Consider the following 26,550-nt stretch of genomic DNA (forward strand, 5'->3'; position numbering starts at 1 on the left):
TAAGATCAAGACCAAAGGAATAGTGGTGTTTATTTTCTTAGGAAGATGCATTGTTAGTGTAACAGTGCACAATCTATATTTCAAAATCTTTAGCTCATGGACAAGCACAGGTAATCGTAAAAGAAAGACTTCCATGAAGATTTCAATTGATAAGTTGGTATTATCCAAACCTAATTCGAATTTTGAACAACTGAGAACGTCTAATTTCCTTGTTCACTTGTAACTTATTGCGGTGTATTCTGGAAGTGGAACCGGCTTTTATCTTTCACTAATGTCAACAGTTGCAACAATGTCTCTTACTCAGTCTACCTTAGGCAGACGTGGCACGTTACACAAGCTGCTTTTGTTTTTACTTTTTCTGCTCCAGGCATTCAACATTTGCTATTTGCTATTACAGTCTGTCCCATATTCATTCCTCTTTAGCCACATTCCTTGTATGTCCCTTTGTAAGTAAGAAATGGCAAAGAACACGTTCACCTTTGGCAGACAGGACCATGCTGACATGTCTGAGTAGTAGTGATTAAACCAGCTAGCCCAGTCCCCCGCGTCCTGTTTGCTGTATCAGTTCTCTAATATTCAACGCCACTTGTTCAACCAAGGGTCGCGTCCGTTTTATTTTTTCAGCAATTTTGTTTACTTCCTCAATCAACTGCAAAACACCAAGGAGATAAATGTCAAATGACACGGAACATGTTTTAGTGTAAAGCATTATTAAATAATTATTCGCCTCCGGCTCAGTGAATATTGCTGAATAATCCCCGAGACAAAGTCGAGGGGATTATTCAACAATACAATTGTCGAATCATTGTTTCAGTATGACTGCTTAGGTGCTTTCGAATTATGTTGTAAATATTCGTTTTGATTTTGAAACTATTCTGTTTTGATTGTTTCGATTACTTGTAACGAGATAAAGAGCCAATTTCCACTAGAATTTGATAGGTTTATTTAATTCAATCAGCAAAAATTCATATTTTTCTTTAGAAAAGTGAAACTTAATAAGATCTTTGCCCTCTTCAAAATTAGATTTTTTATAGTGTTCATGACTTCCTCGGTAACGCTGACAAACGCGAGGCAGCCATTTTGAAATTTAGCGCTCCCGCTATAATCAACTCGCGCGAGGTGATTAAAGCGAAATATGACGCAATCCTGAACCAATCAGGACGCGCGCATCTCTATATACAACCACCGGAGCAATTATACCAAGCCGAGATTTTACCTCGTGCAAGCACTGTTGTGTTTGTAACAGCTCCTCATCCTGGTGATTCGGTCCCAGGTCTTGTATCTGTTCCTCAACCCACACGGACAGCTGATCGCGCTGTTTCTTTTTGTGACTGACAAAATAAGAGGAAAGAGCGTCACAAACATGGTTGATTTACGAATACGGTTTTATTTGTACTTAATACGCACGATGGCACTGATAAAGGATCAATTCAAATCAAAACACTGGTGTTTACTTTTAAGCTTACTCTGCGTATGTACTTTGACTCTGCTATTCAATACAGGTTTACGTTCTCCGTTCGACTTAAAAACCGCGGCGTGAGTTTGATTTAACAACGGATTTGACGTGGTTTGGCTATAACTGTATGCCACATCGGCGAACAGAAAAAAGAAACTACTTTGACCTTTGATTTCGGTGTTATTACAGCGTGTTCGGAAGATCTTTACCCAAAAGTGACAAAAGTACTACTGAAAAAATTCACGACGTAAACTGAGAAAAAACATATTTACCTATAGGCAACTTTCATGTCGTGAAACTCTTGAAGAACATTTTTCATGTGGGTAACACGTTCCTGGAGATTCCCTTCCTTTTTTAGCGCACAGAAAAAGCCGCTCTTCGGCGTTCCTTCTATTGCATCCAGCTTTAACCTGTCACGTTCAGCTTCTATATCCCACTCTCCTTCGTTGGTGTCTTCTTCCTCGCCAACTTCTCCAGCAGAATTGTTTTCCTCTTCAGAGTATTTACTCGGCGACGAAGTTGTTGAAGGACTAGACACCACTTCTTTTTCGCTATCGATGGAAGTGCGGGGAGATGAACCTGGATGTGTTGACGAAGAAGCCTGCACCTCCGCTGCGTCTGACACAGTGGGTTGCAGCGGACTACTTTTTGTACGAGTGGGCAGAGTGAAGGATGAGGGAGGTAACAACACAGTTCTTCGTTCAGCTCCTCCTGTTGGTCTCGTGTGGATAGGGGGTGCAACGGAAGCTGGCATTTGAGCGGGTTTTGATGCTGGCTCAGGTTGTACTTTGGAATGGACCACCGCTTTTGATGAGTCTGAAAACAATAACCGACGGTTTTCGCACATTTGGATTTAGCTTTCGGAGAAGACTCTTGGATAAGTTTCCTACGTAAATACTCATCCAAATTGTCTACCCCCCCTAAAATTGAAAAGTACTCAGTTGATGTAATTTCGAACAAGTACTAACAGACGAAGTAAAATGTGGCATCTTACCGCGTTCATCTGTTCGTACTCTTTTTGATCCTTCTCTGCCGTAGAAAGATTCTTCCCCTGAAGACGAGGGAAACACGAAAGATTCTTCCCCAGCTTTCCTCTCGCAGGGATGAATAATTGTTCTCATTTGAGAAGTAGGTCGGGGCGGAGAGGTCCGAGGTTTTGCTTCGTCATCCTCCTCTCTAGCAGTGACACGCACGGACGACATGCGTGGGAATAGGTTCGTCGACATAGATATTTCGGCGACGTCAAAAGACTCTCTTAGGTAATCGGGTTTTCTCGGCCTGGGGCGCTCCTTAAAGGTTTCTGAGGCAATCCTACATTATCAATAAGGAGAAAATAGCCATAAGATCAATCAAGTGTCTGGACCTAAGTGAAGGTACAGTTCCATTGTAGTTCTTTATCATTCACTTTACCTATGGAGTCACCTGGGAGGACAAAATAAAAGAGTAGCTAGCGGCTAGCGAAAGGTACAGAAAGGAAACCAAAGTTTAAGACGGCCCTCTACTAACTCTAAGGACACAGAGTAGAAATGAAGAAATATGTTTTTCGTCTTGTCACGAGCGTGGGACAAGAAAAAAATTCTGGGTCCCCATGAGGAATCGAACCTCAGACCTTCAGATTCCGCGCTCCGATGCTCTTTCACTGAGCCATAGGTACTCTATAGTAAGCAAGGACCATGACGAAGTTCATATAAGTAGAATTGGTCTTATTTATTGTAACAGTCCTTAGCAGACAATGAACTAGTTGGCTACAAAGAAGAAATGAGTATCGATTCTAATTAGTCAAGAGGGACGTTATCATAGAAAACTCAGTGTTTTAAAAGTCTGGTGGCTCATTTTGCAGTACTAGATTCCTTAAGGAATATTCCTTTTAAACAGTTTGCTCCGGTTCACTGGTACTATCTGAACACAATGAACTATGCTTTCGTTCACACTGTTCGTGTGCCATAAGCTTTACAAACAGATAAGTCTGGGATCGCTTAGCTGAGTTTTAGAGCTGACAGAACATATAGTTAGCCTGTTTTGTTTAAAGAAGCCCAATTAGCAGCTCAATATCAGAAAGTATTAGGAAATTCAAGGAATGTATTTTCCCGAACCTTTCAACTTGCCAGCTGTATGTGGAGGGCTGAATCGAGTGTGCTGCGTGCGAACTCTTCAGTGACGTGGTATCTGGCCCATCAAGTTTTGGACTCATCACTCGTCTGGGCCTCAGTTTCCCTCCTCTTTGTCGAACTCTATTGGCCGTTACTCTTCTCCAGTGAATTGCACAGCGATACACACACTGGTGTAAGGAATGAGCAACCTACCAAACAAAAGGATCGCATATAGTTGAAAATGAAATAGTGTAAGGTACATTCGATGAATAAAATCCAATAAAGAAACGCCGTTACCTCCAGCTGTCTTTCTTGAGCTAACCTTGATCTCTCTGATGCCAAGCGAAACCCAACCTAGAATCCGAACACGTAGAATGAATGTACCTTTCATCCATGACACATGCTTAGCATATCTTATTCATAATTAAACTACGGGGTTTAAAATTTACAATCTTTTTACTCCATGCACATCTACACAGGATGCTTTCGACATTGCTGATTCCCGCCGTAAGCAGACCGTTTGTCACATATGAACCTAATATATAGCGTTCTTGACAAAGGAGTTCTCGTAAACTCAGTTCGTAGAGCATCTCACAGCGAAATCGTAAGATCTGAGGCTCATGGGGAACTCAGAGAGAACATGAGAGTGAAATAACAAATGCCAGACAACACAAGATTAAAGAATGATGATCTTACTTAGGACGTAAAAAACAATTCTGGAAGGCGTGCTCCAATTAAAGAAATGACAGAAAATGCGGGGATCATTTCTTTACTTGTACATGTATATCATCCACAAGTCAAAATATTACTTATTTAGCTATAAAGTTCATTAACACACCTTCATCCACTGTTTGACACCTGCTCGCAAAAGCCTGTGTCTTCGTTCTTCCAAAGCTCGGGTGATTCGAACTGCTTTCTTCTTGCGTGAGATTGCGTACTCCAAAAGGGCGTAAAATGCCTTTAAAATCACAAAAAATTAAGCATTGGTTGTTGTTGCCTTAGTTATGACTGATAATTGAAATACCTGAAGCTGGCTTTTCCAGAATTCTGCTACCAACTGAGTTACGCAAGCACACGTTGCGAGCAAGGTAAATGTTAGTATGATCTTCAAGCGAGGCAATTGTTAAGAATTACCGCATTTACATACCTGCCATTGTCCTGTCCTATTGCCTGCTGAACCGCTATTATCTAGCCTAACACCTCGCCCGATATACTCTTCACTTCAAAAATTCCATCTACATGCCGTAGATCGGAGAAAGCTCGGAAAACTAAATTATCGTAGCATACCCGCTCTCACTTAATTTACAGGTCTTACTTTGTAACACAACGCTACTCAAGGACGACATGTAACGCTTGACAACACCAAAGTATCACAGGAAAATTTAATAAAGGCCCAAGGACAACTCAAAACAAAACCAAAATAACTGCCTACATTTCGGAAAAACGTGCGTGACAAAGCGGCGATTGAAAGTGTGGTCCTCCCATGTCATCTCACGGAGAACCAAATTTAGAATTTTTAACACCAATGTCAAAGCAGTCCTCCTCTATGGCTCAGAAACGTGGAGAACAACTAAGCAAACGTCCCAGAAATTGCAGACCTTCGTCAATAAGTGCCTTAGGCGAATTTTAAAAATCAGTTGGACTGACAGGGTAACGAACGAGATGCTGTGGGAATTAGCAGGCGAGGAACCAATCATAACTCAGATCTCAAAGAGAAAGTGGAGATGGATAGGTCACATCCTAAGGAAACCGGCTAACAACATCACCCGGCAGGCATTACGTTGGAACCCCCAGGGCAAGAGAAAGAGGGGTCGTCCCAGGAACTCCTAGAGAAGAGGTGTAGAGTCCCAAATGAGAAACTGGGGCCACACTTGGGCCACTTTAGGAAGATTTGCCCAGGACAGAACCCGATGGAGGACGGAAGTGGTTAATGGCCTATGCTCCAACCGGAGCTAAGGGAATATATATATATATATATATAATCACGATGCAAAGTAAGGAAAAACCAACGCAATCACGAGAAAACTTTCGACCATCAACTAAAACTCCTTGATGTATGTTTAACACTTACTCACCTTTCTTTGCAGTGTAACACTCCAATGCCACAATGCCAGTACTGTCTGTCTCTTTTCGTAAACTACAGCGCCATGCTAAAATTTACAGTTGATTGTTATCTAGTGAACTTAAAGGCATAAAATCTGGTGTGGAATATATTCATGCATTTGTTGAGCACAAGATAAAACTCATAATATTTTTCAGGTGCATAACGTTATGGAAGGTTTTGTGGTCTTTCTACAAAATGTAGAGAGTTTTTAGCATACCAATATAGGCACCACTCCTTTTAGAACGACACTTAAATATAAACAATATGGTGTCTTAGAATGCTTGCCTGTTTCTGCCATTTCCTGAAGAATGCGACAGTAATTCTTCGATTGTGAAGCCACATACTCTGCCTTTGCAGAATCTAAAGGGAAACACATTTACAAACTCTAATTCTTATTTAATCAGTTGTTTAGCTTGTATGGGGCAAGGGCTTCGCCTAATGTAACTGATGGGGAACATTTTAACAAACAACCACACAAAGATCATCCTCTGTGTTTGAGGAGAAAGACTTTTTTACGTTTACATTAAGCAAAAAAAAAAAAACAAAAAAAAACAAAAAAAACTTCAACCAAGACTTACCTTGATCCTAAAACACAGATGTATGTAGCCTTTCCAAGAGAACATGGCTTTGTTGAGCAGTGCCTTCTCATAGTGGTCGAAAGCCCTGTTTCTCAGAGTTTTGTCATGTACCGACTTCCGTTTAAATGACTTCCATGCGCGGAATGAGCGGTACAATTTACCTGGCGAACAAAGCACACTGTCAATGCAAACCGAGTTTGCCTCCATTGGAGCGTGATCCATTGCCACAGACTGATAATAGTTTAGAGTAACACAGGCGAATGAGCTGAACAATCATTACAGGAATAAAATCATCTCAGATTTTTACACGCCTTTAAAAGCTGAAGTGGTAACAGAAATAGAAAGAAAGCAACCGAAGCCCAACAACCGAGATTGGGTGTACAATGTTTCTTGATGTAGGAGAAAAAGGGGAAAAAAAGCAAAGTGTACAGACCTTTATCAAGTTTCTGCTGAATTTCCCTAACACGTTCCCACTGTTGCCATTTCCTAACTGCTCGGTGAGCTGCAAATTCTCTCCAGGATGAAAAACACTGAAAAGGAACCAAATATCTCAAGTAAACGTCCTTATCTTTTACTAAAATTGTCGCAGAGGCCCCTGTTGAAGACTGATAACTTTTTTCGCTATCAAGTGACGAACTGACTGACCGTCTAACTATGTAACTGACGAACTGACCACACGTAGCTGACTGTCTGAGTGAATGACTGGATGATTGATTGACCGACTGAACGCACGTATACTACAGCTTTGTTTGGATCTCTCACTTACCTTGAAAAGTATTGCTTTTGCAAAAAATCTGTCACCAATAATTTTATTCCTTTTCTGCTCTTTCTCTACTGTACTGTTTTTCTTCCACGTTTCAAATGCAGATCTGAAGAACATGAAATGTATCCAAGGAAATTTAATCTGCGACATCAAAGGGGAGACTTCACTCTTTTGCTCTTCCTTGATCAAATTAACCTTCCTCCTCCAAATAAAAAGTCTCTTCCATTTAACAATTTTGTACTCTGTACTTTACCTACCCCTAGTACGATAAGGACAGCTCTTAAGGGATATCATTGTCGATTGAAATCCTCTCGTACGCAAGACATAAAATTCCCAACCTTGATAAGAATCAGTACGATGACAATCCCAATAAATATTTTCGTTACCTCAGTCGATCCATATTGCGGCTTTGAAGTCTCTCTTCACAGTGTGTTTGAACAGCCTTTACATGTTGGTAATGATCCTAAAGAGAAGAAGCACAAGCGGCTGAGACAGTAGAGCAGACTGAAAACCTTGCCTTCTTTCGATCATTGACTATCGAATGTAACACCTCTCAGCATATGAAGACTGCTAATACCTGAGCCAGAGATTACATGTCAGGCAATCATCAAATACTATTCAGGCAAAAGAGACACTGCTCACACATTAGCTCACATAAAGCTATGTTACGAGACAATCAAACGAGTCTCTCCGTCATGGAATACACGGAACTAAATCTCCAAATGCTCACCTTCCAAGCACCGACTACTTGTGAAAGAAGACGCCGTTGATAATGAAGGCAAGCACGAGTCTGTTTTCGCCATTTCACCTGTCTGAAATAAACAAACTGAAAGAAGGACAGAAAGGGAGGTAACAATTAATATCATTTGAAAGTCCTTAATTATGAAAATGTTACGATTTCATCTGGTATAAAAGATAGCCATTCAAAAAGATCTTCCTAAAAGTTTCAAAACTTTTGTTACACATCCTCTAAAAGCCATCCAGTGTACTCAGAAAGCTACCACTACCAATTCCATAGCAAATGTACTTGTCACAGCAAAATTGCTGGCTGTTTACATGAGCAAAGAAAAATTGTCAACGGGACTTGCCATGGAACACTGGTGCGCCAGAGTACAGATTCCTCAACAATTCCCCGTTGTATAGATTTGATGTGTCATTTGACGGACATTTGAGGGACTTGTCAGGAATCTGTACTAACAAGGAAACTTGTCAAGGGAGAATTTGTCAAGGAAAAGTTGCTGATGTAAATCAGCAAAGCTTAAACGTACGATGGAATTACTCTGCATTTATGTAATGGATGACAAAATTGTCACAAAGAAGAGTTTTGTAGCAACCGTGGATTTCGAGAGCGGTACTCACCCGGTTCCATGCAGTCCAAGTCCTTTTTAACAGATTGATGTAGTAATGCCTTACTGATAAATGCTGCAATGAACGACTGGTGAGAAAGAAAAGTAACCAAATGTAAAGGGAGGTTCATCATGGTCTGCACACGTCCCTGAAAGAATGGAAATCTTAGCCCGACATTTTTAGTCTTTTCAAAAGCAATCCGTTTTCCCATCCCTAACATCCATGTTGCTTTTTAGAATAACATTACATACTGAAACTGGGGAAATGTCTCCTTAGTCCTTACAGCAAAGAACACACAATGAGATGCCACAGAAGTTCTGACAACAGCCTATGGAATATAGCCACCTCTGATCGTTCTGGTTGTAACAAGCATTTGACAAGAAAAGAGTTTGCTGTCTTAGAGCATTCCCATCGGCCCAATTAATCACTTGTCACTGATGAGCAATACCTTGCTTTCATTTCTTGGTTGAACTCTCTCCATCTTCTTATTCCCATCAGTAACAATCTCTGATGGTAATGATCATCGGCAACAACCTGAAAGTCAAGTTTGAAACACTTCATCAGTCACCTACGATCAACATGTCGTCCCGGTATCATTCAAATGATGCAACAGTTCATTCCTTGCTGAAGGCGCGATGTGTCTGATTAAATCCACAAAAAAGGACACAAATATTTAACCACAGGTGAAAGGTTGGACAGACTTTCAACAATAGATAGTTTCTTATCATTTCGTCTTACTAGCATTTTGGAGAAGGTGGGGTTGTTTTGTGAAAAAGTGAAAAAGTGAAAAAGGGGTATTATGAACCCTTGGATCCTCACCCATGGCTATCCTCGTATTTTAACAATTAGACAATAAGCAAGATATTTCTATCGCGTGATACTTAATGACGGAGAGACCCAAATCGATCATCGGGTATATAAAGTGAGAGCGAATAATCTAATTGGTTTTTTCAAAACTTAAAAAGACAGATTCGTGTTTTTTCTGAGTAACGATACAAATAAGTGATGCCATGTGCAGATAATTCACAAATACTCCACGCTCACTATCACGCAATAGATAGCGAGTAGTGTAGCCACTTAGATTGCAGAGATTGAAAGGCTGATAGAGTAAACAAGAATCTCTTTCTTTCTCAAGAACAACTTTTACTGCGAGTTAAGATCGCGTTTATGCAGGTATTCCAGTGCTGCAATAAACCGTAAGAGGCTGTTGTAGCCTACTGACTTACCAAAATTTTGAATTTGAGAATTTTTGGCGCAAAGTATGCCACAGCCGATGTTTTTTCACATGGGCCCCAACAGCATCCCAGAAAAATAAGGCCGTAGACTCACGGCCGCTCAACCAGAAATCAGTGCCTGCGACCATATCAGAGATTAATCGGTGCCATTTAAAAACCTCGTTATTCTGTAAAGAATTTAATATACAGATACTAAAATATCTATTTGGAGTGTTGAGTGGATCACATACCTCAAGCCTCCTTTCACGTAACACTTTCCGTGCTCGTTGAATCCACAAACTAAGACAATGCCTCTTTACGACTTCATCATTATGAAGAATGGCCTTCACAAACAGAAAAGAAATTGCTCGTTGGATGTATCCTTCCCTTCAACCCTTTACACCCTAACATCAATATGCATATTCTGTTCTATATACATTTCCACAGGTGCTGACAAGGATAATTTGTTTAACGATCAAAAGCTCTATTAGTTGCTGATCATTTCCTACCTCAATGTTTGATTCGAGGGTGATAACGTAAAGAGAAATTAGAAGCTAATCACCTTAAAGGGTCAAAGGCTTAACCAATCAGTCATATAATAATTCCAAAATAATCTCAAGTCTTAGTCTAAGGAACTACATCCAAAGTATACTTCAGATGTCCAAGCTCTACTCGGAAGATTTGTTCCGTCAAAAAGACCATGTCATACCATGCGAGCAGCGTTCCCTTCCATCAAAAGGCAACTCTGCTTGCAGGATGACAATGTCATTGTCAGAAATGTAATTCAAATCAACCCCGAAAAGAGATGCTCCTAAACAACAGGTAAAGCCTAAATGGATGTACAGATAAGTAAGGTTTTTTTGCTACTAAAGTTTGTGTAATCCCTGGCAAAAGTATCTCCTGTATACAGGTAAGCCAACTGTGCTTTTTCATTCGAAATCAGCGGCAAATGTAACAACAAAAATAAAACAAAACCAACACAATGGACTCATGAATTAAAGTAAAACAAAAATTGAAAGTGGACAATTTTATACCATCCTTTCCATCATTCTAATGTCCATCTTAAGCTGGTATTTCCTCCACCACAAGTAAAATGACTTGGCCAAAAGTGCTTCACTGAAATGAAAATTTACAAGTAAAGCCATTACGATACAATACATAATTCAACTTAATAAAAATTGCTTAAAACATGTATATCAGTGCACAAAGCAATGTTGATCAGCCATCAGCAAAGTCAAATCCAAACAGTTTGAACTTTTTCCACTCGCTTTGAAAAAGTACTCTCCATTCACAAAGATATATCTAGAAAAAATATAGAAATACAACTTTACAAAGACCTGACATGTCTAAAATCTGTATCTGACTTACCGCCTGAACTTCTTGGAAGCAAGGATAGTTTCTTTCTGAGAATGCATGAGATCAACAAAAATCATCATTTGGCAAAAATACCTAAAATGAAGGAAAGCTGACTTACTTCAAGAAAATCACATCACTTTAATAAAATTGTGACAATCATTAAATTTCACAAATGCCATCATCACACAATGCATACTATGTAAATAATAAAATAAATAACTAAAAGTCCTCTTCCCTGTAAAACCTGCCATACTTTAAAAATTCATAAAGGTGTTGCAAAGAAGCTAGAGGCTATTACTTCAGCATGTCAAAACATGGGTGATATAAAACAGTGAAATAAGATGGCCAAGGCTTTGAAAAACTACAAACAAATCAAATGGTGTCAGCAGAATTGCAAACTTCAGTGAGACAATTTTTTTCTTCGTGATGACTACCAGAAAAAGTTAACTACAAACCTGGGCAATGCTTTTTCACGGAAATGATAATCAGCTTTTGCATACTGAGATTTTCTGAATCGTCTCCACTGACAGTACCTCACCCAAACAACAAAGAGTTTCCTCTTCAGCTGAAGACTAAATTAAAACATAATATCAGTAAGAAAAGAATAAGAGACTATTATAAGATGCATCTCACAAACCAAGGATCCAGATGAATGATGACCCATTATTCTCCATGGAACAAAATATAAAATCTTGTGAATTAGATCCAGACACTGATACAACCAGTATAAAAGTAGTGTATCTGTAGAATAAAAAGAAATCACCAAAAAAAAAAAAAAAAAAAAAGACAAGGGTCTACAAAATATAGCAAAATAAACTCCTTTAAAATTTTTGCATCCTTGTTTTTATCAGCTGGAATATTGTTTTACATCTCAGGAAGAAGCACAAGTAAAAGCAGGAGCAGAGTGCCTTCATTAATGTACATCTGTATGTACCATACAACTTCTGCAAAGTTTCATGCCAACTTTCTACTTAAAGCCACTTTTTATTCCAGAGCAACATGTCTTTATATATGTTGTTTATTTTTCATACTTGTAAAGTGATCTTGCTCTCTTGGACACTGCATGAAGCTTCAGCTCCTCAGAATGCTCACATTGCTTTAGCCAAATGTTCCACACCCTTTGAATTTGCTAAAAAAAACACAAAAAATGATGGACATGACATTTACATTCCACTTTGCCTGTAGTCCATAGAGGGTTCAAATTATGTTTAATACATATTCTTGAACATTGCAAAAATTTTATGTAAAATTTATAGATCCCCCCACTCCAAAAAACCTCAGGACCAAGTTGTAAGTAGTATTTTTTATTGAATTCAGATTTATTTCAAAGAGAGAAATGTGAAAAACTGTAGTCTCATTGTGCACCAACATGTCTGAATAAATGCTAAAAAAACAAAACTTAATTCAATTCATGCTTCAGTCCACTAAAACTAAATTAAACATTTAGGGATGTGACAGTCTTTGCTGAAAATTATTCCTGACTTAAACTGACAAAAAGTAATAATAACCTCCAACTATCAAAATGTTAGAACTGTGCCTTTGCATGATATCTGTAGGAACATGTTTCACAGTAGAGGTACAATTTGTGATATGCCTGCCAATCGCAACAGTCGATAACTAACCAGCTTGTCAACCAAATTGCCAGCAGAGGACTCTGAGCATTTAGTCAAAATGCTGCAATACATTTCAGAAATAACTACATCATGAGACAAACAACACTCAAGAATAAATGATGTAACCCCAATGTTTTTTCTTTCACAGTAAATATGTTTGTTTTAACACATTCATTGCAGAAAGTGTTGCTGCTTTTTAGTGATCATGTGTAGTAATCATGAATTAAAGTGCAGACTCCCAAATCATTATTTGTACTGCCTATACTTACAAGTCTCTTGTGCAGATCATTAGCCATCTTCACTCGCATTTCTTTTAGTCTTCTCTGTATTGATTGCAAATGAAGAGCATTGAAGCAGATTGTCTACAGAGAAAAAATTAAGTTATAACACATAAACTGTGTAGGTGTTTACATGTAATGTATGATCATAGAGCATGGCATTTACAGCTGTACCAGCAAACACCATTACTGATTTTGTTTTAATCAGCAATCAAACAATGTTACATTTAGTTAAATTGAAATTTAAATAAAGGTAGCTTGGAAACTAACCAGCAAATGTTTTTCATAATAGTTTGCAGCAACATCTTCATTTTTGTACATATCCTTCCTCAGATAAATGTCTTTGAGTGGAGTTAATCAAAACCATTGCCAGGAAAATCAAATTTTGTGCCACTGTAACCTTAGTGTTAAAGCCATATTTTCTTGATCTTTAAAGGTATATGTGATGAGTCAATTTTTTTCAAATGGTATATTCCCTTTTTTTGGACACACTTGGTGATGCATGAAAATGAGCTTGAAACAAAGGAAATGTGAAAAAAAACCCTAGTTATTATATATGCAATAGACAAATACCCAAATCAATACAATGATTACTGGTAATAAATGAGTTGAAGTTTTACAAAGAATTTAATTTTTTTCCCAAGGCAAGAGTGGAAATCAGTTTACCTGACAAGACATGACTTTGTATGCATCAAATGTATGATAGCCACATAAAGAATCATGGCAGTTACAGGGTGAAAGGCAGTGGCAATACATTCATAATAACATTTAAAAATTTTAAATCCTTTGTAAACAAGTAATTAATGACTGTTATAATGTTTCAATAAGGTTCATATTTTCTCTAATGTAGAATCATTTTAAACTGGTAAAGATACAGTGTTTCCAATGAACTAATGCTCTCCTGGCTACAGCCACATTACCCTTGTAGGTAATCAAGTCCTCAAACTGAGCAAGCTCTACTTGTCTCTGCCATCTAGCCACCCATGTTTGAAATGACTTTTTCAGTAATATTAAGGAAAAGTGTCTCCCTGCAGCATCTTGGTAGAGATTCAAAATTGTTTTAATGCATCAAAGGTCCCATTTCACTTGGTTAGTATTTCAACAGCATTTTTTTTTCTTGTGCATCATAACAATTTTTCATTTAATTTGATGACAATATAATTATATTGGTTTATGAAAAACCAAGGGTTTTTCTGTCATTCCAACTTTTAACTTCTTAAAAATAGCCACTTGAATGAGCAGATATGGTTTCAGTCAAAGGGCATCTTCTGGCTCAAGTTATAACAGAACTTGGGCACTTCACATGATTTCTTGCACCGTTAATGCTAATGGGCTGTGCTTTGACTCAGTTGCGTAAAAACCGAAAACTAACTGAGTGTGTTCTTCATTTAACTAAACAAAATTTTCTTCATAACCCTTTTTTTTTCCTTGGTTTGTACTTGCATGCCTATTGCGTGCTAAGGGCTTTGATCAGTGTATGAAAGAACGTGATGGTTTGCACTGCAATATCAAAATAATCTATACTAGTCAAGGAGGTGAAGCCAGACAAAGTTGATCTTTTAGCACCCCACTGCACAAAAGGTTTGACATCAGATTATAATAGCCTGATACCCAAAGATCATTACTACATCAGTCAAAGACAAATTGTGGGGTCAGTGACTTGCTATTAGCAATAGTGAGGTGCTTTTGGAAGTACCAATATTTATGTGTTCAGGAAATTTTCAGCAGTAAATCCAGGGGGGTATACTTTGGAAGTTACTTAATGAGAAATAATTTTATTTGGTTTGTTACCCATAACTATGGTGACACTTGCTAAGGAAACCCAAAAAAAACCACGATACTCTAAAAATGTAAATGGCAAATTTTTCACTCCAAAAATAACTTATCACTGATCTTGCTTTATGTGCAAAGGCAAAATGAATTCCCTGGAGAGCTTGAGAACATCATGACTTGCCTGGAGGATTTCATATTGCATTAAACCTTAACTGCATAGCCGAGAAATTTTAAGAAGGTGCTGAAAAAGACATATTCACAGTACCCGCTTGTAATCTCTTATAATCAACAATCACACGCTTGAAGTAAAGTCACTCACCCACACAGTTTGAGCACATAAGTTTTTGATGGAAGCTCTGCTGAGGTAGCAAGTTCTGATGTAACGAACAAGAATATCCACACATACAAGGCAGCATCTACCAGTATAAAGAGGAAAGACACATATCTCCTGCTATGTGATACTTCATCTCTTGTTCAGTAGATTTAAGAGAGAGAGTTTATCACCACAGTTCAAGTTTTGGGAACAGCTACATAAACATGGTGCTGATTCTTCTCAATTTCATCAGACCAGAGCATGAAGCACGCTGGGAGAAACATAACAAGGCAAAAGCAGAGATAAATCCTCACGTATTATATGGATATATAAATTATTCCCATCAGCTTCCAGTTTACATATAGACATTGGCAATCCCTCAGTCAACAGGTCACCATCATTATTTTGTGTGTTGATTGGGGAGTTGACTAGTATTGATAATAAGTCCCAATTACAAGAAGTTTGTCAGTTGATTAGAGAGTAAATGACCTCCAAAAAGAGCTCTAGATCACAAGTATTTTGTAAGTTGACTGTGGAGTCAATGGGCATTGATAAGAACTTCCAATACTAAGACATTTATGGGTCAATCAGAAAGTCAATGACCTCTGATAAGAGCTCCTGACCACAGGAGGATGTTGATTAATTGCGGAGTCAATGAGCTTTGATAAGAGCTCCCAATACCAGAGAGTTTGTTGGTTGATCAGGGAGTCAATGAGCTCTGAAAAGAGCTACTGATCACAAGAAGTTTGTTGGTCGATCATAGAGCCAAAGAGCTCTGATAAAAGTTCCCCATTGCATGAAGTTTGTTGGTGGATCAGGGCGTCAATGAGCTCTGAGAAGAGCTCCTGATCACAAGAAGTTTATTGTTGATTGCTGAGTCAATAAACTCTGATAAGAGCTCCCAATACCAGAGAGTTTGTGGGTTGATCAGGAAGTCAATGGGCTCTGATAAGAGCTCCCAACAACATGAAGTTTGATGGTGGATCAAGGAGTCAATGAGCTCTGATAAGAACTCCCAATACCAAAGACTTTGTTGGTTGATCAGGGAGTCAATGAGCTCTGAGAAGAGCTGCTGATACAAGGAGTTTGTTAGTCAGTCATAGTGTCAAAGAGCTCTGATATGAGCTCCCCATTGCATGAGGTTGATTGGTTGGTCAAGGAGTCAATGGGCTCTGATAAGAGCTCCCAACACCAAGAAGTTTGTTGATGGATCAGGGAGTCAATGAGCTCTTAGAAGAGCTCCTGCTTACAAGAAGTTTACTGTTGATTGCTGAGTCAATGAGCTCTGATAGGAGCTCCCAATACTGGAGAGTTTGTTGGTTGATCAGGGAGTAGATGAGCTCTGAGAAGAGCTCCTGATCACAAGAAATTTGTTGGTTGATCGTGGAGTCAAGGAGCTCTGATACAAGCTCCCCATTGCACGAAGTTGGTTGGTTGATCAGGGAGTCAATGGGCTCTGATAAGAGCTCCCAACACCATGAAGTTTGTTGGTAGATCAAGGAGTCAATGAGCTCTGAGAAGAGCTCCTGATCACAAGAAGTTTATTGGTTGATTGTGGAGTCAATGAGCTCTGATAAGAGCTCCCAATACTCAAAAGTTTGTTGGCCAATCAGGGATCCAATGAGCACTGATAAGGTCTCCCAATTGCAAGAAGTTTGTTAGGTGATCAAGTAGTCAATGACCTCCAAAAAGAGCTCCAGATCACAAGTTCATGAAGTTTATAAGTTGATTGCGGAGTCAATGAGCTCTGATAAGAGGTTCCAATACCAAGATGTTTGTTGATCAATCAAGGAGTCAATGAGCTCTGGTAAGAGCTCCTGATTGCAAGAAGTTGGTTGGTCAAACAGAGAGTCAATGAGCTTCGATAATAGCCCCCAATCACAATAACTTTTTCTGCCTTTCAGGAAGTCAATAAGCTCTTACAAGAGCTCTAGATTGCTAGAAGTTTGTTGATCAGCTGGGAAGTCAATGAGCTTATGTGTTATTATGTAACATTCAATTAAGTATGGACCTAAGTATATACTTGATGATTCAGCACAAATGCTAACTTCTTGAAGAAGTTATTGTTCCACCAAACCTTCATGTACATGGTGCTGCTAGACTATCAACTGCATTCATTTGACATGGTATGGTATTTGTGCAGATGAGGAGGAATGTGGGTTCAGCAACATTTTGGAGAGCCTGCAAATAAGTATCTCAAGATAATAACTGTCTCATTCAGGAGGAATGGCTGCAATTGTGTGCTAGTCTTATTTGATTGCTATAGCAACAAACTTGTGTGATTGTCTTATTTGATTGCTATAGCAAGGAGAACTCCATCAAATATGAAGAACCAGACAGATGAGGGACATCCACCAGTTATGGAGTGAGGATATCCAGTATAGTCACACCAGTCCCCCAGAAACATGCAACAGCTTTATCTCAAATTCAGTGAACAAGACCAACCTGAAAATTTTTGTGAGCAGTACAAGGTAAAAGATTGCAAAGAGGGTGCTTAACCCTGGTGAGAAGTTGGTGCTTGCAGCATTCTTCAAACTTCAAGATAGTTAGGGAAGCATGAGCTATCCATCTAATCTGCCAGCCAAGTAGCATGATGAGTTGGCAGACACAAACTTGTTTCTCCATGCAGAAGACATCTCTCATGATCATGGCTACATTGTAGCTCAGTCACCTTTTCTTTGTATCTCTACATATCACCATTTGAGATGTGACTAGTTATCATTCCACACTGGGCCAAGGAAATGCTCTGCTATCTTCCAATCCATTGTTTCATAGAAAAGCTTAGACAAGAGCTTTGTCAGCGTCTACCAGCATACCATGCTCTTACAGGGTTTGACATCACAAATGCCTTTTGCCAAAGTGGCAACAGAAAGTTTGGGAAGGCTCTTGTGAATAACAAACAAGCATGTTTGCATTAGCAGGACTTGAGAGAACAAGTACCAACAAGTTATTTGATCTACTGAAGTTTTCATAGACTTACTTCACTTGTCTACCAACCAACCTCAACTCAGATAATAAGTGGCCGTATTTCATTAGCGCCTTTTTAAAACAGACTTGTCACATGGGCTTTGTATTTTTCAAGCTGAAAACATCTGCCTGTTATTCATTTCAGTATAAATTAAGAAAACTAACAGCAAAACATCTCAATAATTCACCCAAAATGATCATGACCATTCACTTCTAATACAAATCAATGAGAAATAATAATTTAAATGGCACTCTATATCTATGTTTCACAAAAACCAAGTGAATCTTTGTTTCCTTTACAACCATCACCATGGTAACAGCTAAACCAACCACAATTATGCCACATTAAGTAACCACAAAAGTTACTCCCCTCCACTCTCTCCCCCTCCCCCCCCCCCAAAAAAAAATTATTTGGTAAAACAGTTCTTGAGATATTGCTAAAAACGTTCCTAAACCCTTACAAATTGCAACTTTTAAAACCAACCCCACACCCTTAAAAACCATTGTGTAGCACATTACTGACCCTTCATTTGTGACTATGGCTGACATAGCAATGATATCTTAGTATTAGCCCATGATAATCAAATGTCAAACCTTTTGTGTAGTGGGGGTGATACATAATGCATAAACTCTAAAAAGAAGTTTTAAGATAAATGTTTGTATTTTACAAGTCAAGATAAATTACAATGGTGTTATAAAAATGCATGGCACTAATCACTAATTATTGTCTACTTTTTCGTAGCTCATTTCAAGCTAACAACTTACCAAAACTTAACCTGCATGATTACAATATGGAATTCAGTTGTTAAACAACTGAAACCACAAAAAGTATTGATTTCTAGAATGTGACTTTCACATTGGTTGCAAAATACTGATTTCATTTAAAAATGTAAAGGGCATATGACACACAAAACAAAAAATAGGGATTTTGCTCCGGCAGAACAAGCATCTAGAATTTGAGGTTAATGCCTTGTGGAATAGTTCAGGTACATGATGCTCATCACGTGTTTACCTTTCCGCAACTGTTTCAATTTTCTGACAGCTCTGTAGTTTTTCATTCCTCTCCATACTTTAAGTAGTAATATTCTGTCAGAGTATTGTGAAGCCATTCTCATCCTGTTCCTCTCTTCAATTCTTGTAAAATGCAAAGTGGTCCATATCCTCCAGGCCTAAGTAAAACAAAAAGGGAATAAGATACAACTGCATCATCATCAAGATTGTAATATTTATTAGAGAGAGCTCATGGACTTCCTATCACCTTTAGTCTATGATTTCATAGCTTTCTTCTATATCACTAGATATTTAAATTCCTAGAAAAAAGATAAATAAATAGTGATATAATAAATTTGCTGAGTTGCTCGAAACTTTGTACTCAAAGCTCATAATGAAGTCAATTATTTCCTAATTAAGTTCCAAAATGAAAAACTATTATCATCATATTAAAAAAGAAATATCATGTTAACAAACAAGATCATTTTGGTTTGTGGTGAGGCATAGGACACATGTAGGTAGTAGTACAATGAGAGTCATATCATAAACTTTAAAAATACTTGGTTTTTGTTGACATAGAGAACATTGTCTAGTTGGAAAAAAACAAATTGCATGGAGAAAAAACCCTTGACAAAAGGATAAGGGGAAGACAGTCAACCAAATGTACCATTACATCACAACAGTGACACATAGATTTCATGAAACCAAAAGTGTATACAGTGAAAGCTTATCTAATGGATGTCGAAAACAGAGAAGCTCGTGAAAAAGCAGCACTTGAAATAGGAGTCTAACTGGAGATACAGTTACATTACTGTTATGACCTGATTATTGTTGCTTAATATATTTGTGAGTAAAGACAGTTTCTAAAAGTGCACCTTAGACATAAGACAAGCTGCCCAGAACTGAAGGGCCTCATTGTTCATGTGCTGTAACTTTTCCCTGAAAGCCAACTGTGACAGCCAATGTTCCCATACGTGCCTATGAAATCAAATGTGAAGTGATATCCTAATAAGATAAAATTCATCAAACATATAATATTTTCATGCAGGTAAAATCACCTCATAAAACTGTCTCTTTCAACCAAACTAAACATAGGATTAAATACAATACTTTTTAAGGTGCTTGTCAGCCAGATCCATTGCTCTGTTACTCTGTTGTCTTTTCCCTCTTCTGATTTTAATGTATCCCTTCCAGCCAGACCAACATTTTACAAGTAACAAATGATATGCTGCATAATATAATTACAGAACAAAATAGTAAAAATTCCCAATTACTGTGTACGCTCACACAGTATAAGCATTAGTATCAAGATATAGGGAATTTCAATGAGGACTTTTAAATCAATTGTAATAATTGTACTTCACCAGATGAAAGCTATAAAACACTATCACTAAAATCAAAACCAGTTCAAAGATTCCTTCAATTTGAATGAATAATGAAATTACAGACAAGCTGCAAACTAAAAATTACATCTCTACATTTTATGCAAATAATTTTCTGTATAATTTCAACAGGTACACATCAGAAGGAAAATCTGGATTTTAATTTTTTTAAATAATCAGGAAAAAAAAACTATCTTCCTTATAATAATAACATTGCTGCACTGTAACTGGTTTGAAACCCAGAAGTAATAGTCAAGTGTGTTTTTTGATCATCTGCATGAAAGTAGTCTTGCAAAGGGCTGTTACAAGTGACAGTGACTCTTAAGCTTCACCAACTTAAGCAGAGGTCATCTCAAGATTCTGAGAATGACTTTCTTCAGGTTTTTGAACCATCACCAGATCCCTTCTCACTGGGACAATCAGACAAAACACAATTAATATCATGCCGTAATCAGTGTCCATTATCATTTGTGTCTCGATGAACACAAAATATGCCAACATTGTACTACAGTTAAGTCCAACTTCAACCTGGACACAAAATATTTTCCTCACCCCTGTGATGAGCCAACCTATCCTTTGCTGCTTTTGTTTGGCAATAAATAATGTACTGTCTCCATGCTTTCCAAGACTTTTGCCAAAGTCTATATCTGAAGATAAATAAAAGATATATGTTCATGAACATTTACCAAATAGATGTTGGACACAACAGAAAGGAATTAAAAAAGGGAAATAGAGGAGTAAATCCCTTCTGTAACCTCTTTGTAACATAATAAGGATGACTCAGTTTACTAAGTGCCTTTCTGACAAGTTTGAACTTCAGAGTTAGACCTTGTGCATCTACATAAGATGCACCAACAGCAAATTGACCATAGCATTAATGACAATAGCCTAGGTACTCTGTAAAGGATCTGCTAGATATTCTACAATTTAATTTTAGCATGTTACATGTATGTGCATACTTCCATAATAAGTGACAGAGTACCAAGATGTGTGTATCTCTGCTATCAAAGTACTGTATTACAATTCAAGCAAAAAATATTTACTAGATGTTTCCTCTCACATGGCTGGTTGGAAGGGAGTCTATGCCTTTATGGGTGGTTATCATTATAGGAGTTTCACTAATGTATCATAATCAAACTTATACTGTACAATTCATATCATTACATTTCCACACACAGTACATGTATGCCTTAGTAAGGGTTGGGGTATGATGAGTTTTACAATGTTAAATACATTGTTAAATTGTGATTTATCTCTCATGAAAATGCAACAGTGTACAAATATAGATCTTTACCTATTGTGATAATCAGCTCTGACATTAAGCTTCCACCCTTTTCTCCCTGTCCACCAAATATCCTGCCATACCTGCAGTGTATGTTGCTTAAGCTTTCTTTCATAATGGGCTCTGTAAGTCAATAATGAAGGTAATATGCAAATTATTACTCAACAATAATTCCTCAACAGAACCCCTTTCAAAAGTTTTCACCCTAATAATCAATGAAAACCTAATTTTCTCCTCAAGTTGTCTCAAAAGCATTATTTGATAATTCATATTCAATATATCCATTTTGATATAATTACTGATCCTCCCAATACGATTGGTTTACAGATCTAATTTTATAAATAAATGTACATATTTTTTCTTAAAATTGCATTTTTTTCCAACTAATAAGAAATAGAACATTAATGCTAAAAATCAGTCCTATTTCAGATTTCAGGAGTACAAATAGAGTAAAAATCTCATTCCAAATCCAATAATGGTAATGAAACTAAGTTTTAACCACATAGTGCATGTATACAGTAAATAAATACTGTCCAGTAAGTCATAAAAAATCAAAGTAACATTCAATCATCAGTTTACCAAGTGCTGTAGGAAGTTACTGCAAATAAACTAGCTCCCTGTTACCTTGCTGTAGCTGGAGTTAATCTTCCATATGTCTTCTTTTCCCAGATCAATAGATACTTCTTAGCTAAAAACCTTTATAGATACAAAAATATTTTGATGATGATTCAAAGTGCAAAAAAAATTGATGATTAGTTCAGCAGCACAAAGATCAATTAATAGTGAAGAATCAATAATAATTATATTGTATACCTATTCCTTCTTTCTTCATGTTGGTTGTCTCTTTTATCAACAAAACCTGCTTCTTTTTTAGGAATCTTCCTTTTAGGTTGTGTGACAGATTTTGCTTGTCTTTTGTTTCGTATACTGGTATAAGTTTCATCCACTCTTCTGTTGACAGTTAAACAAGAAGTTTAAGAATTAAACAAATAGAGAACCCATGACTATACATTATAAAGTACCTTCACAGCAGTGGTAACTCAAAAGAAATGCAGTTGTAAATTAAACCATGCATTTCTCCCCGCTTATTGAGTGTCTCTGCCAGTTCTCATACTTTGTAGTAACTGCTTGACAACAAAAAATATCACAGTTGAGTATCCTTGTTGGTGATAAATCATTACCTTGGAATCTTGGACGTTGATTTAACTGGTTTCAGTTCCTCTTTCTTTGTATCGCTTAATGTCAAATGCACTGGAAAAAAGTGCAAAGAAATAATCTGGGTGAAATTTCCACACAGCCCCATACTACATTATGCATTCAGTTCTTGGATAGAGAAAACAATAACAAAAACAACAGATTGCTATTGGGAAAACAGATTTGTTTTACAATAGTATGGGGCTTGCAGAAATCTTACCATGGTCTGTTATGTCTACTTTGAAAAAAAAAAAAAAGAAAGAAAAAAGGGAAAGAAAACATCAAGCACAAGGCTGAAAATACCCTCACACACACTATCTCATGTGTTTCAGACTGGTCTGGCTATCGAGGACTTACTATAGATATCACATGTGTACTGTATGTACCCAATTTACAGAAGTGGTTCAGTTTCATCATAGGTACAAATTATGTTTTTCTTTCTATGAAACTCGTTGTCGCACGTTACCATAGCCCGTGACAAAGGCAAATGAAATTTGAGTAAAGAACAATATGGAAGCATGACATTGGCTCATACAATATTCAAATTTCCCGCCAAACATATGTCAGCCAAAACACTTTGGTTCAAATGAAACATGTTTTCTACCATTGTACCTGGATGATCCTTAGTGTGTTCCTCCTCACTTCGATTTTTTGGAACAACACCGTGAGCTCTGACAACAAGTTGAGTACTGAGTTCTTTCAATATGGCTTGCTTTGCCAACACACGAGTAGACTTGTCATCTTTTGTGGCAAATTCCTTTGCCTTTTGCCGTGCAGCTTTCACAGACAGCTGCTTTGGCTTTGTCGGTGTACTGTAACGTTCATTTCTTGTGCGTTTTCCCCTGCTACCTGGGCTGTCTTCTTGCATTTTGTTCCGTAGTAGTTCAATAGTCCTTTTTACAGTTCCTGGCGCCATATTGGATTAGTAACCGCGCAAAGACGATAGCGAGGCTGCCGGTGACCCGATTCGGGCATCGCATAAGAGTTTGTTGGTGTTTTCAAGCGTTTCGTTGGTTTGTCGAGTCTTTGGTGGGATGAATGAAAGCTTAAGCGTCGGGGAAACATCCTCCGCCCCTCGAAAGAGAAGAGGAAAGTATTGTGCAGCCTTTGACTGCAATAATAGCGCCTATAATGTAAACGGTACTCGTACAAGTTATCATTTCTTCGAGTTTCCTAAGGACGCTCTGCGAAGGAATCGGTGGTGTTCACTTATCAAGCGACGACACGGACAGGACGGCTTTGTTGTTTCCACCGCCACTGTCCTCTGTCATGAGCATTTTCGGGCAGAAGATATCTCGAAAAAACTTTCTGGTCGCTGGAATTTGAAGACAGGTTTGTGATATTGTCGAGCTTTTGTTCTGTGCGTTCGTGATTTGAGCTATGAAAAACTCAAAATTCAAAGATATTTTGATCTTTAGAAACAAGGATTCGTTTAATTTTTCCCAAATCAAAGATTTTGGTTGTTTTATTCGACGATTGTTGTTTTATTGTAAACTTTATGATTTAAAGTGTTTCATGTCTTGTGATTTTTGTCATTGAATGATAGAATATTTAATGTATGCTTATTAATATTGCTGGACTTCACAAAAGCAATCAATTTAATTGCAGATTAACTCATAATAAATAAATCTGAAATGATTACTGTCACATTTAATAAGTTTTATTTATTTATTTATTTACAAGGTGCAGAGCCATGTATATTTAGCTGGACAAAGCAATCGAACCAAAGAAAGGCACCAAAGGAAAGAAAGATGGATGAGTCAACTGTTGGAGTAGCAGCATCAGCATTGCAGTTTGGATCCTGCTCAGTATTTCCTTCTATTGATGCGTCAACTGATGCTGCTCATTCATTTTCAGAGTGTGATGAAAATGCAGCTGAAGTGGAGTGTGAGTCCCCTCAAACAGAGCCTGATTGTGTCCTTGAACTGCAAAGGAGAATTGAATTACTTGAAACTCAGCTAGCTGACTGCCAGGAAAAACTCAGTGAAGCAGAAAAGGAAAATGCTGTGTTATTGGAACGTCAATTTTCCATTGACAAAATTAAAGATGACAATGCTGCTGTTTTATTTTACACCGGATTCCCAAGTTATGAGGCATTAATAAGCTTCTACAAATACATTGAGCCAAAGCTTTCCAAAATGCAGTACTGGAAGGGTGAAAATCTAGTAAAGGAAAGCCAGCCTTATCAACTTGATGATAACAAGAGTAAACCTGGACCATCAAGGAAGCTTACTTTTCTGGATGAGTTCCTACTGGTGCTCATGAGACTGAAAGCTGGTCTATTTGTACAGGACCTTGCCGACAGATTTGGCATCAGTGCCAGCCTGGTTTCCAGGATCTGCATCACCTGGATAAATTTGCTCTATCATGAGCTCAAGGACCTGTTTCCATTTCCCACACAGGAGCTTGTTCGCAAAAACATGCCTAAGGAGTTTGCCCAGTATGCCACAACCAGGATAATTTTAGACTGTACTGAGCTATTCATTCAGCGACCATCTGCTATGCTGGCTCAGTCAGAGACATGGTCAGATTATAAACACCATAATACTTGGAAGTTGCTAGTTGGGGTAACCCCAAATGGACAGGTCACTTTTTTGTCAGATCTCTGGGGTGGGCGTGTGTCTGACAAGCAAATAACAAGAGAGAGTGGTGTATTAGATTTGTTGCAAGTGGGTGATAATGTCATGGTTGATCGCGGATTTGACATTTCTGCAATTGTACCTGCTGGCGTTACAGTAAACATGCCACCATTTTTGGCTGGCCGTGATCAAATGACAGCAGCTGAAACTGAAGAGACTATGAGCATTGCTTCAGTGCGCATTCACGTGGAGCGTGCAATTGGCCGCATTAAGACCTACCACATTTTAGATGGTACCTTACCTAATACATTGAGCCCCTATGCAACACAAATTTCAACTGTCTGTGGCCTTCTGACAAACTTTTTACCCCCTTTACTACCACCGGCCAATCTTTGATTCTAGTTTTTGCTGTCTATTTATTATTAGGTAGAAATGTTTACTTTTTTTGCATTTTAAAATTGTGGCAGAAGCCCAGCTATCAGTCTAAGCCTGCTTCCTGTAATCAGCCCCTTGGGTTCCATTAATTTTGTATTCCAAATAATACCACTTGCATGTCAATGCATATTAATAACTATTGGGATTCCATATAGTAAGTTATCATGGAACCAAAAATTCCCACTTTATTTCATTTAAAAATGAAATTGTACATGTATTTTTACACAGTGCATGCTAGTAATTTGTTCCCTTGAGCACAATGTGGCGGTACTTGCGCGTTGACACAACCAGGTAATCGTAAAGCTGAATAAAATTTAGTTCGGGAAGCTGACGTAAATCAGTGGACCATCCGAGAGCAGAGATTTGTCTTAAAGTTTCATCGTACTTGAAGTCACCACTATTTTCCGTTGTATTCTGGTGATCCTGAGCAGTATTATCGCTACTTTGCCGCTGATACTCACCCGGTCGTAGCACGTGTCGCATGAGTATCGCGTAGACTTTTAAAATCAAATCTGCTTTTATTCCGCCCGTCGCTTCCGAATTAGAACGCAAAATTTCCCTTAAATCCTTCACTTTTAACTTCTGGATATCTTCTAGCGTTGTAATCTGCATATCCTTGCAAACTAGCACCATTTTAGAAGCGATTGAACCACGAAAGACTTCTCCGATCAGCCGTATTTACTGTTTTTGTAATACGCGGGTCACCGGCAGCCTCGCTATCGTGTTTGCGCGGCTACTAATCTAATATGGCGCCGGGAACTGTAAAAAGGACTATTCGATCTGCCCGCCACGTTTACTCCGAAATACTCTCGGTTACAAACCGAAGACCTCCGACA

General features: G+C 38.1%; 2 protein-coding genes across 2 annotated transcripts; one reads left to right on the forward strand and one right to left on the reverse strand.

Moving 5' to 3' along the window:
• Nucleotides 1–12: 12 nt before the first annotated feature.
• Nucleotides 13–26,531, reverse strand: LOC113668668 (protein SFI1 homolog). The gene is made up of 34 exons (XM_027184623.2): nt 26,488–26,531; nt 23,313–23,587; nt 22,688–22,757; nt 22,320–22,457; nt 22,131–22,202; nt 21,519–21,629; nt 20,777–20,871; nt 19,953–20,070; nt 19,718–19,820; nt 18,865–19,021; nt 13,675–13,836; nt 13,070–13,140; nt 12,791–12,883; nt 11,940–12,037; nt 11,364–11,480; nt 10,921–11,001; nt 10,587–10,668; nt 9,804–9,896; nt 8,787–8,872; nt 8,351–8,426; nt 7,722–7,817; nt 7,378–7,454; nt 6,995–7,097; nt 6,662–6,758; nt 6,229–6,389; nt 5,936–6,010; nt 5,622–5,696; nt 4,385–4,504; nt 3,844–3,900; nt 3,550–3,755; nt 2,451–2,767; nt 1,729–2,272; nt 1,217–1,331; nt 13–649 (listed from the first exon to the last, which is right to left on the reverse strand). The coding sequence occupies exons 2-34, from the start codon at nt 23,566–23,568 to the stop codon at nt 530–532; spliced, it is 4,242 nt and encodes a 1,413-aa protein (XP_027040424.2). The 5' UTR covers nt 23,569–23,587; nt 26,488–26,531; the 3' UTR covers nt 13–529.
• LOC149050127 (uncharacterized) lies at nt 23,656–26,069 on the forward strand. Its single transcript, XM_089197277.1, has 2 exons — nt 23,656–24,032; nt 24,384–26,069. The coding sequence occupies exons 1-2, from the start codon at nt 23,735–23,737 to the stop codon at nt 25,673–25,675; spliced, it is 1,590 nt and encodes a 529-aa protein (XP_089053403.1). The 5' UTR covers nt 23,656–23,734; the 3' UTR covers nt 25,676–26,069.
• Nucleotides 26,532–26,550: the final 19 nt, after the last annotated feature.

The sequence above is a fragment of the Pocillopora damicornis genome, chromosome 2, assembly GCF_964200805.1.
Source record: "Pocillopora damicornis chromosome 2, jaPocDami1.2, whole genome shotgun sequence".
In the NCBI taxonomy this organism is placed as follows: Eukaryota; Metazoa; Cnidaria; class Anthozoa; order Scleractinia; family Pocilloporidae; genus Pocillopora; species Pocillopora damicornis.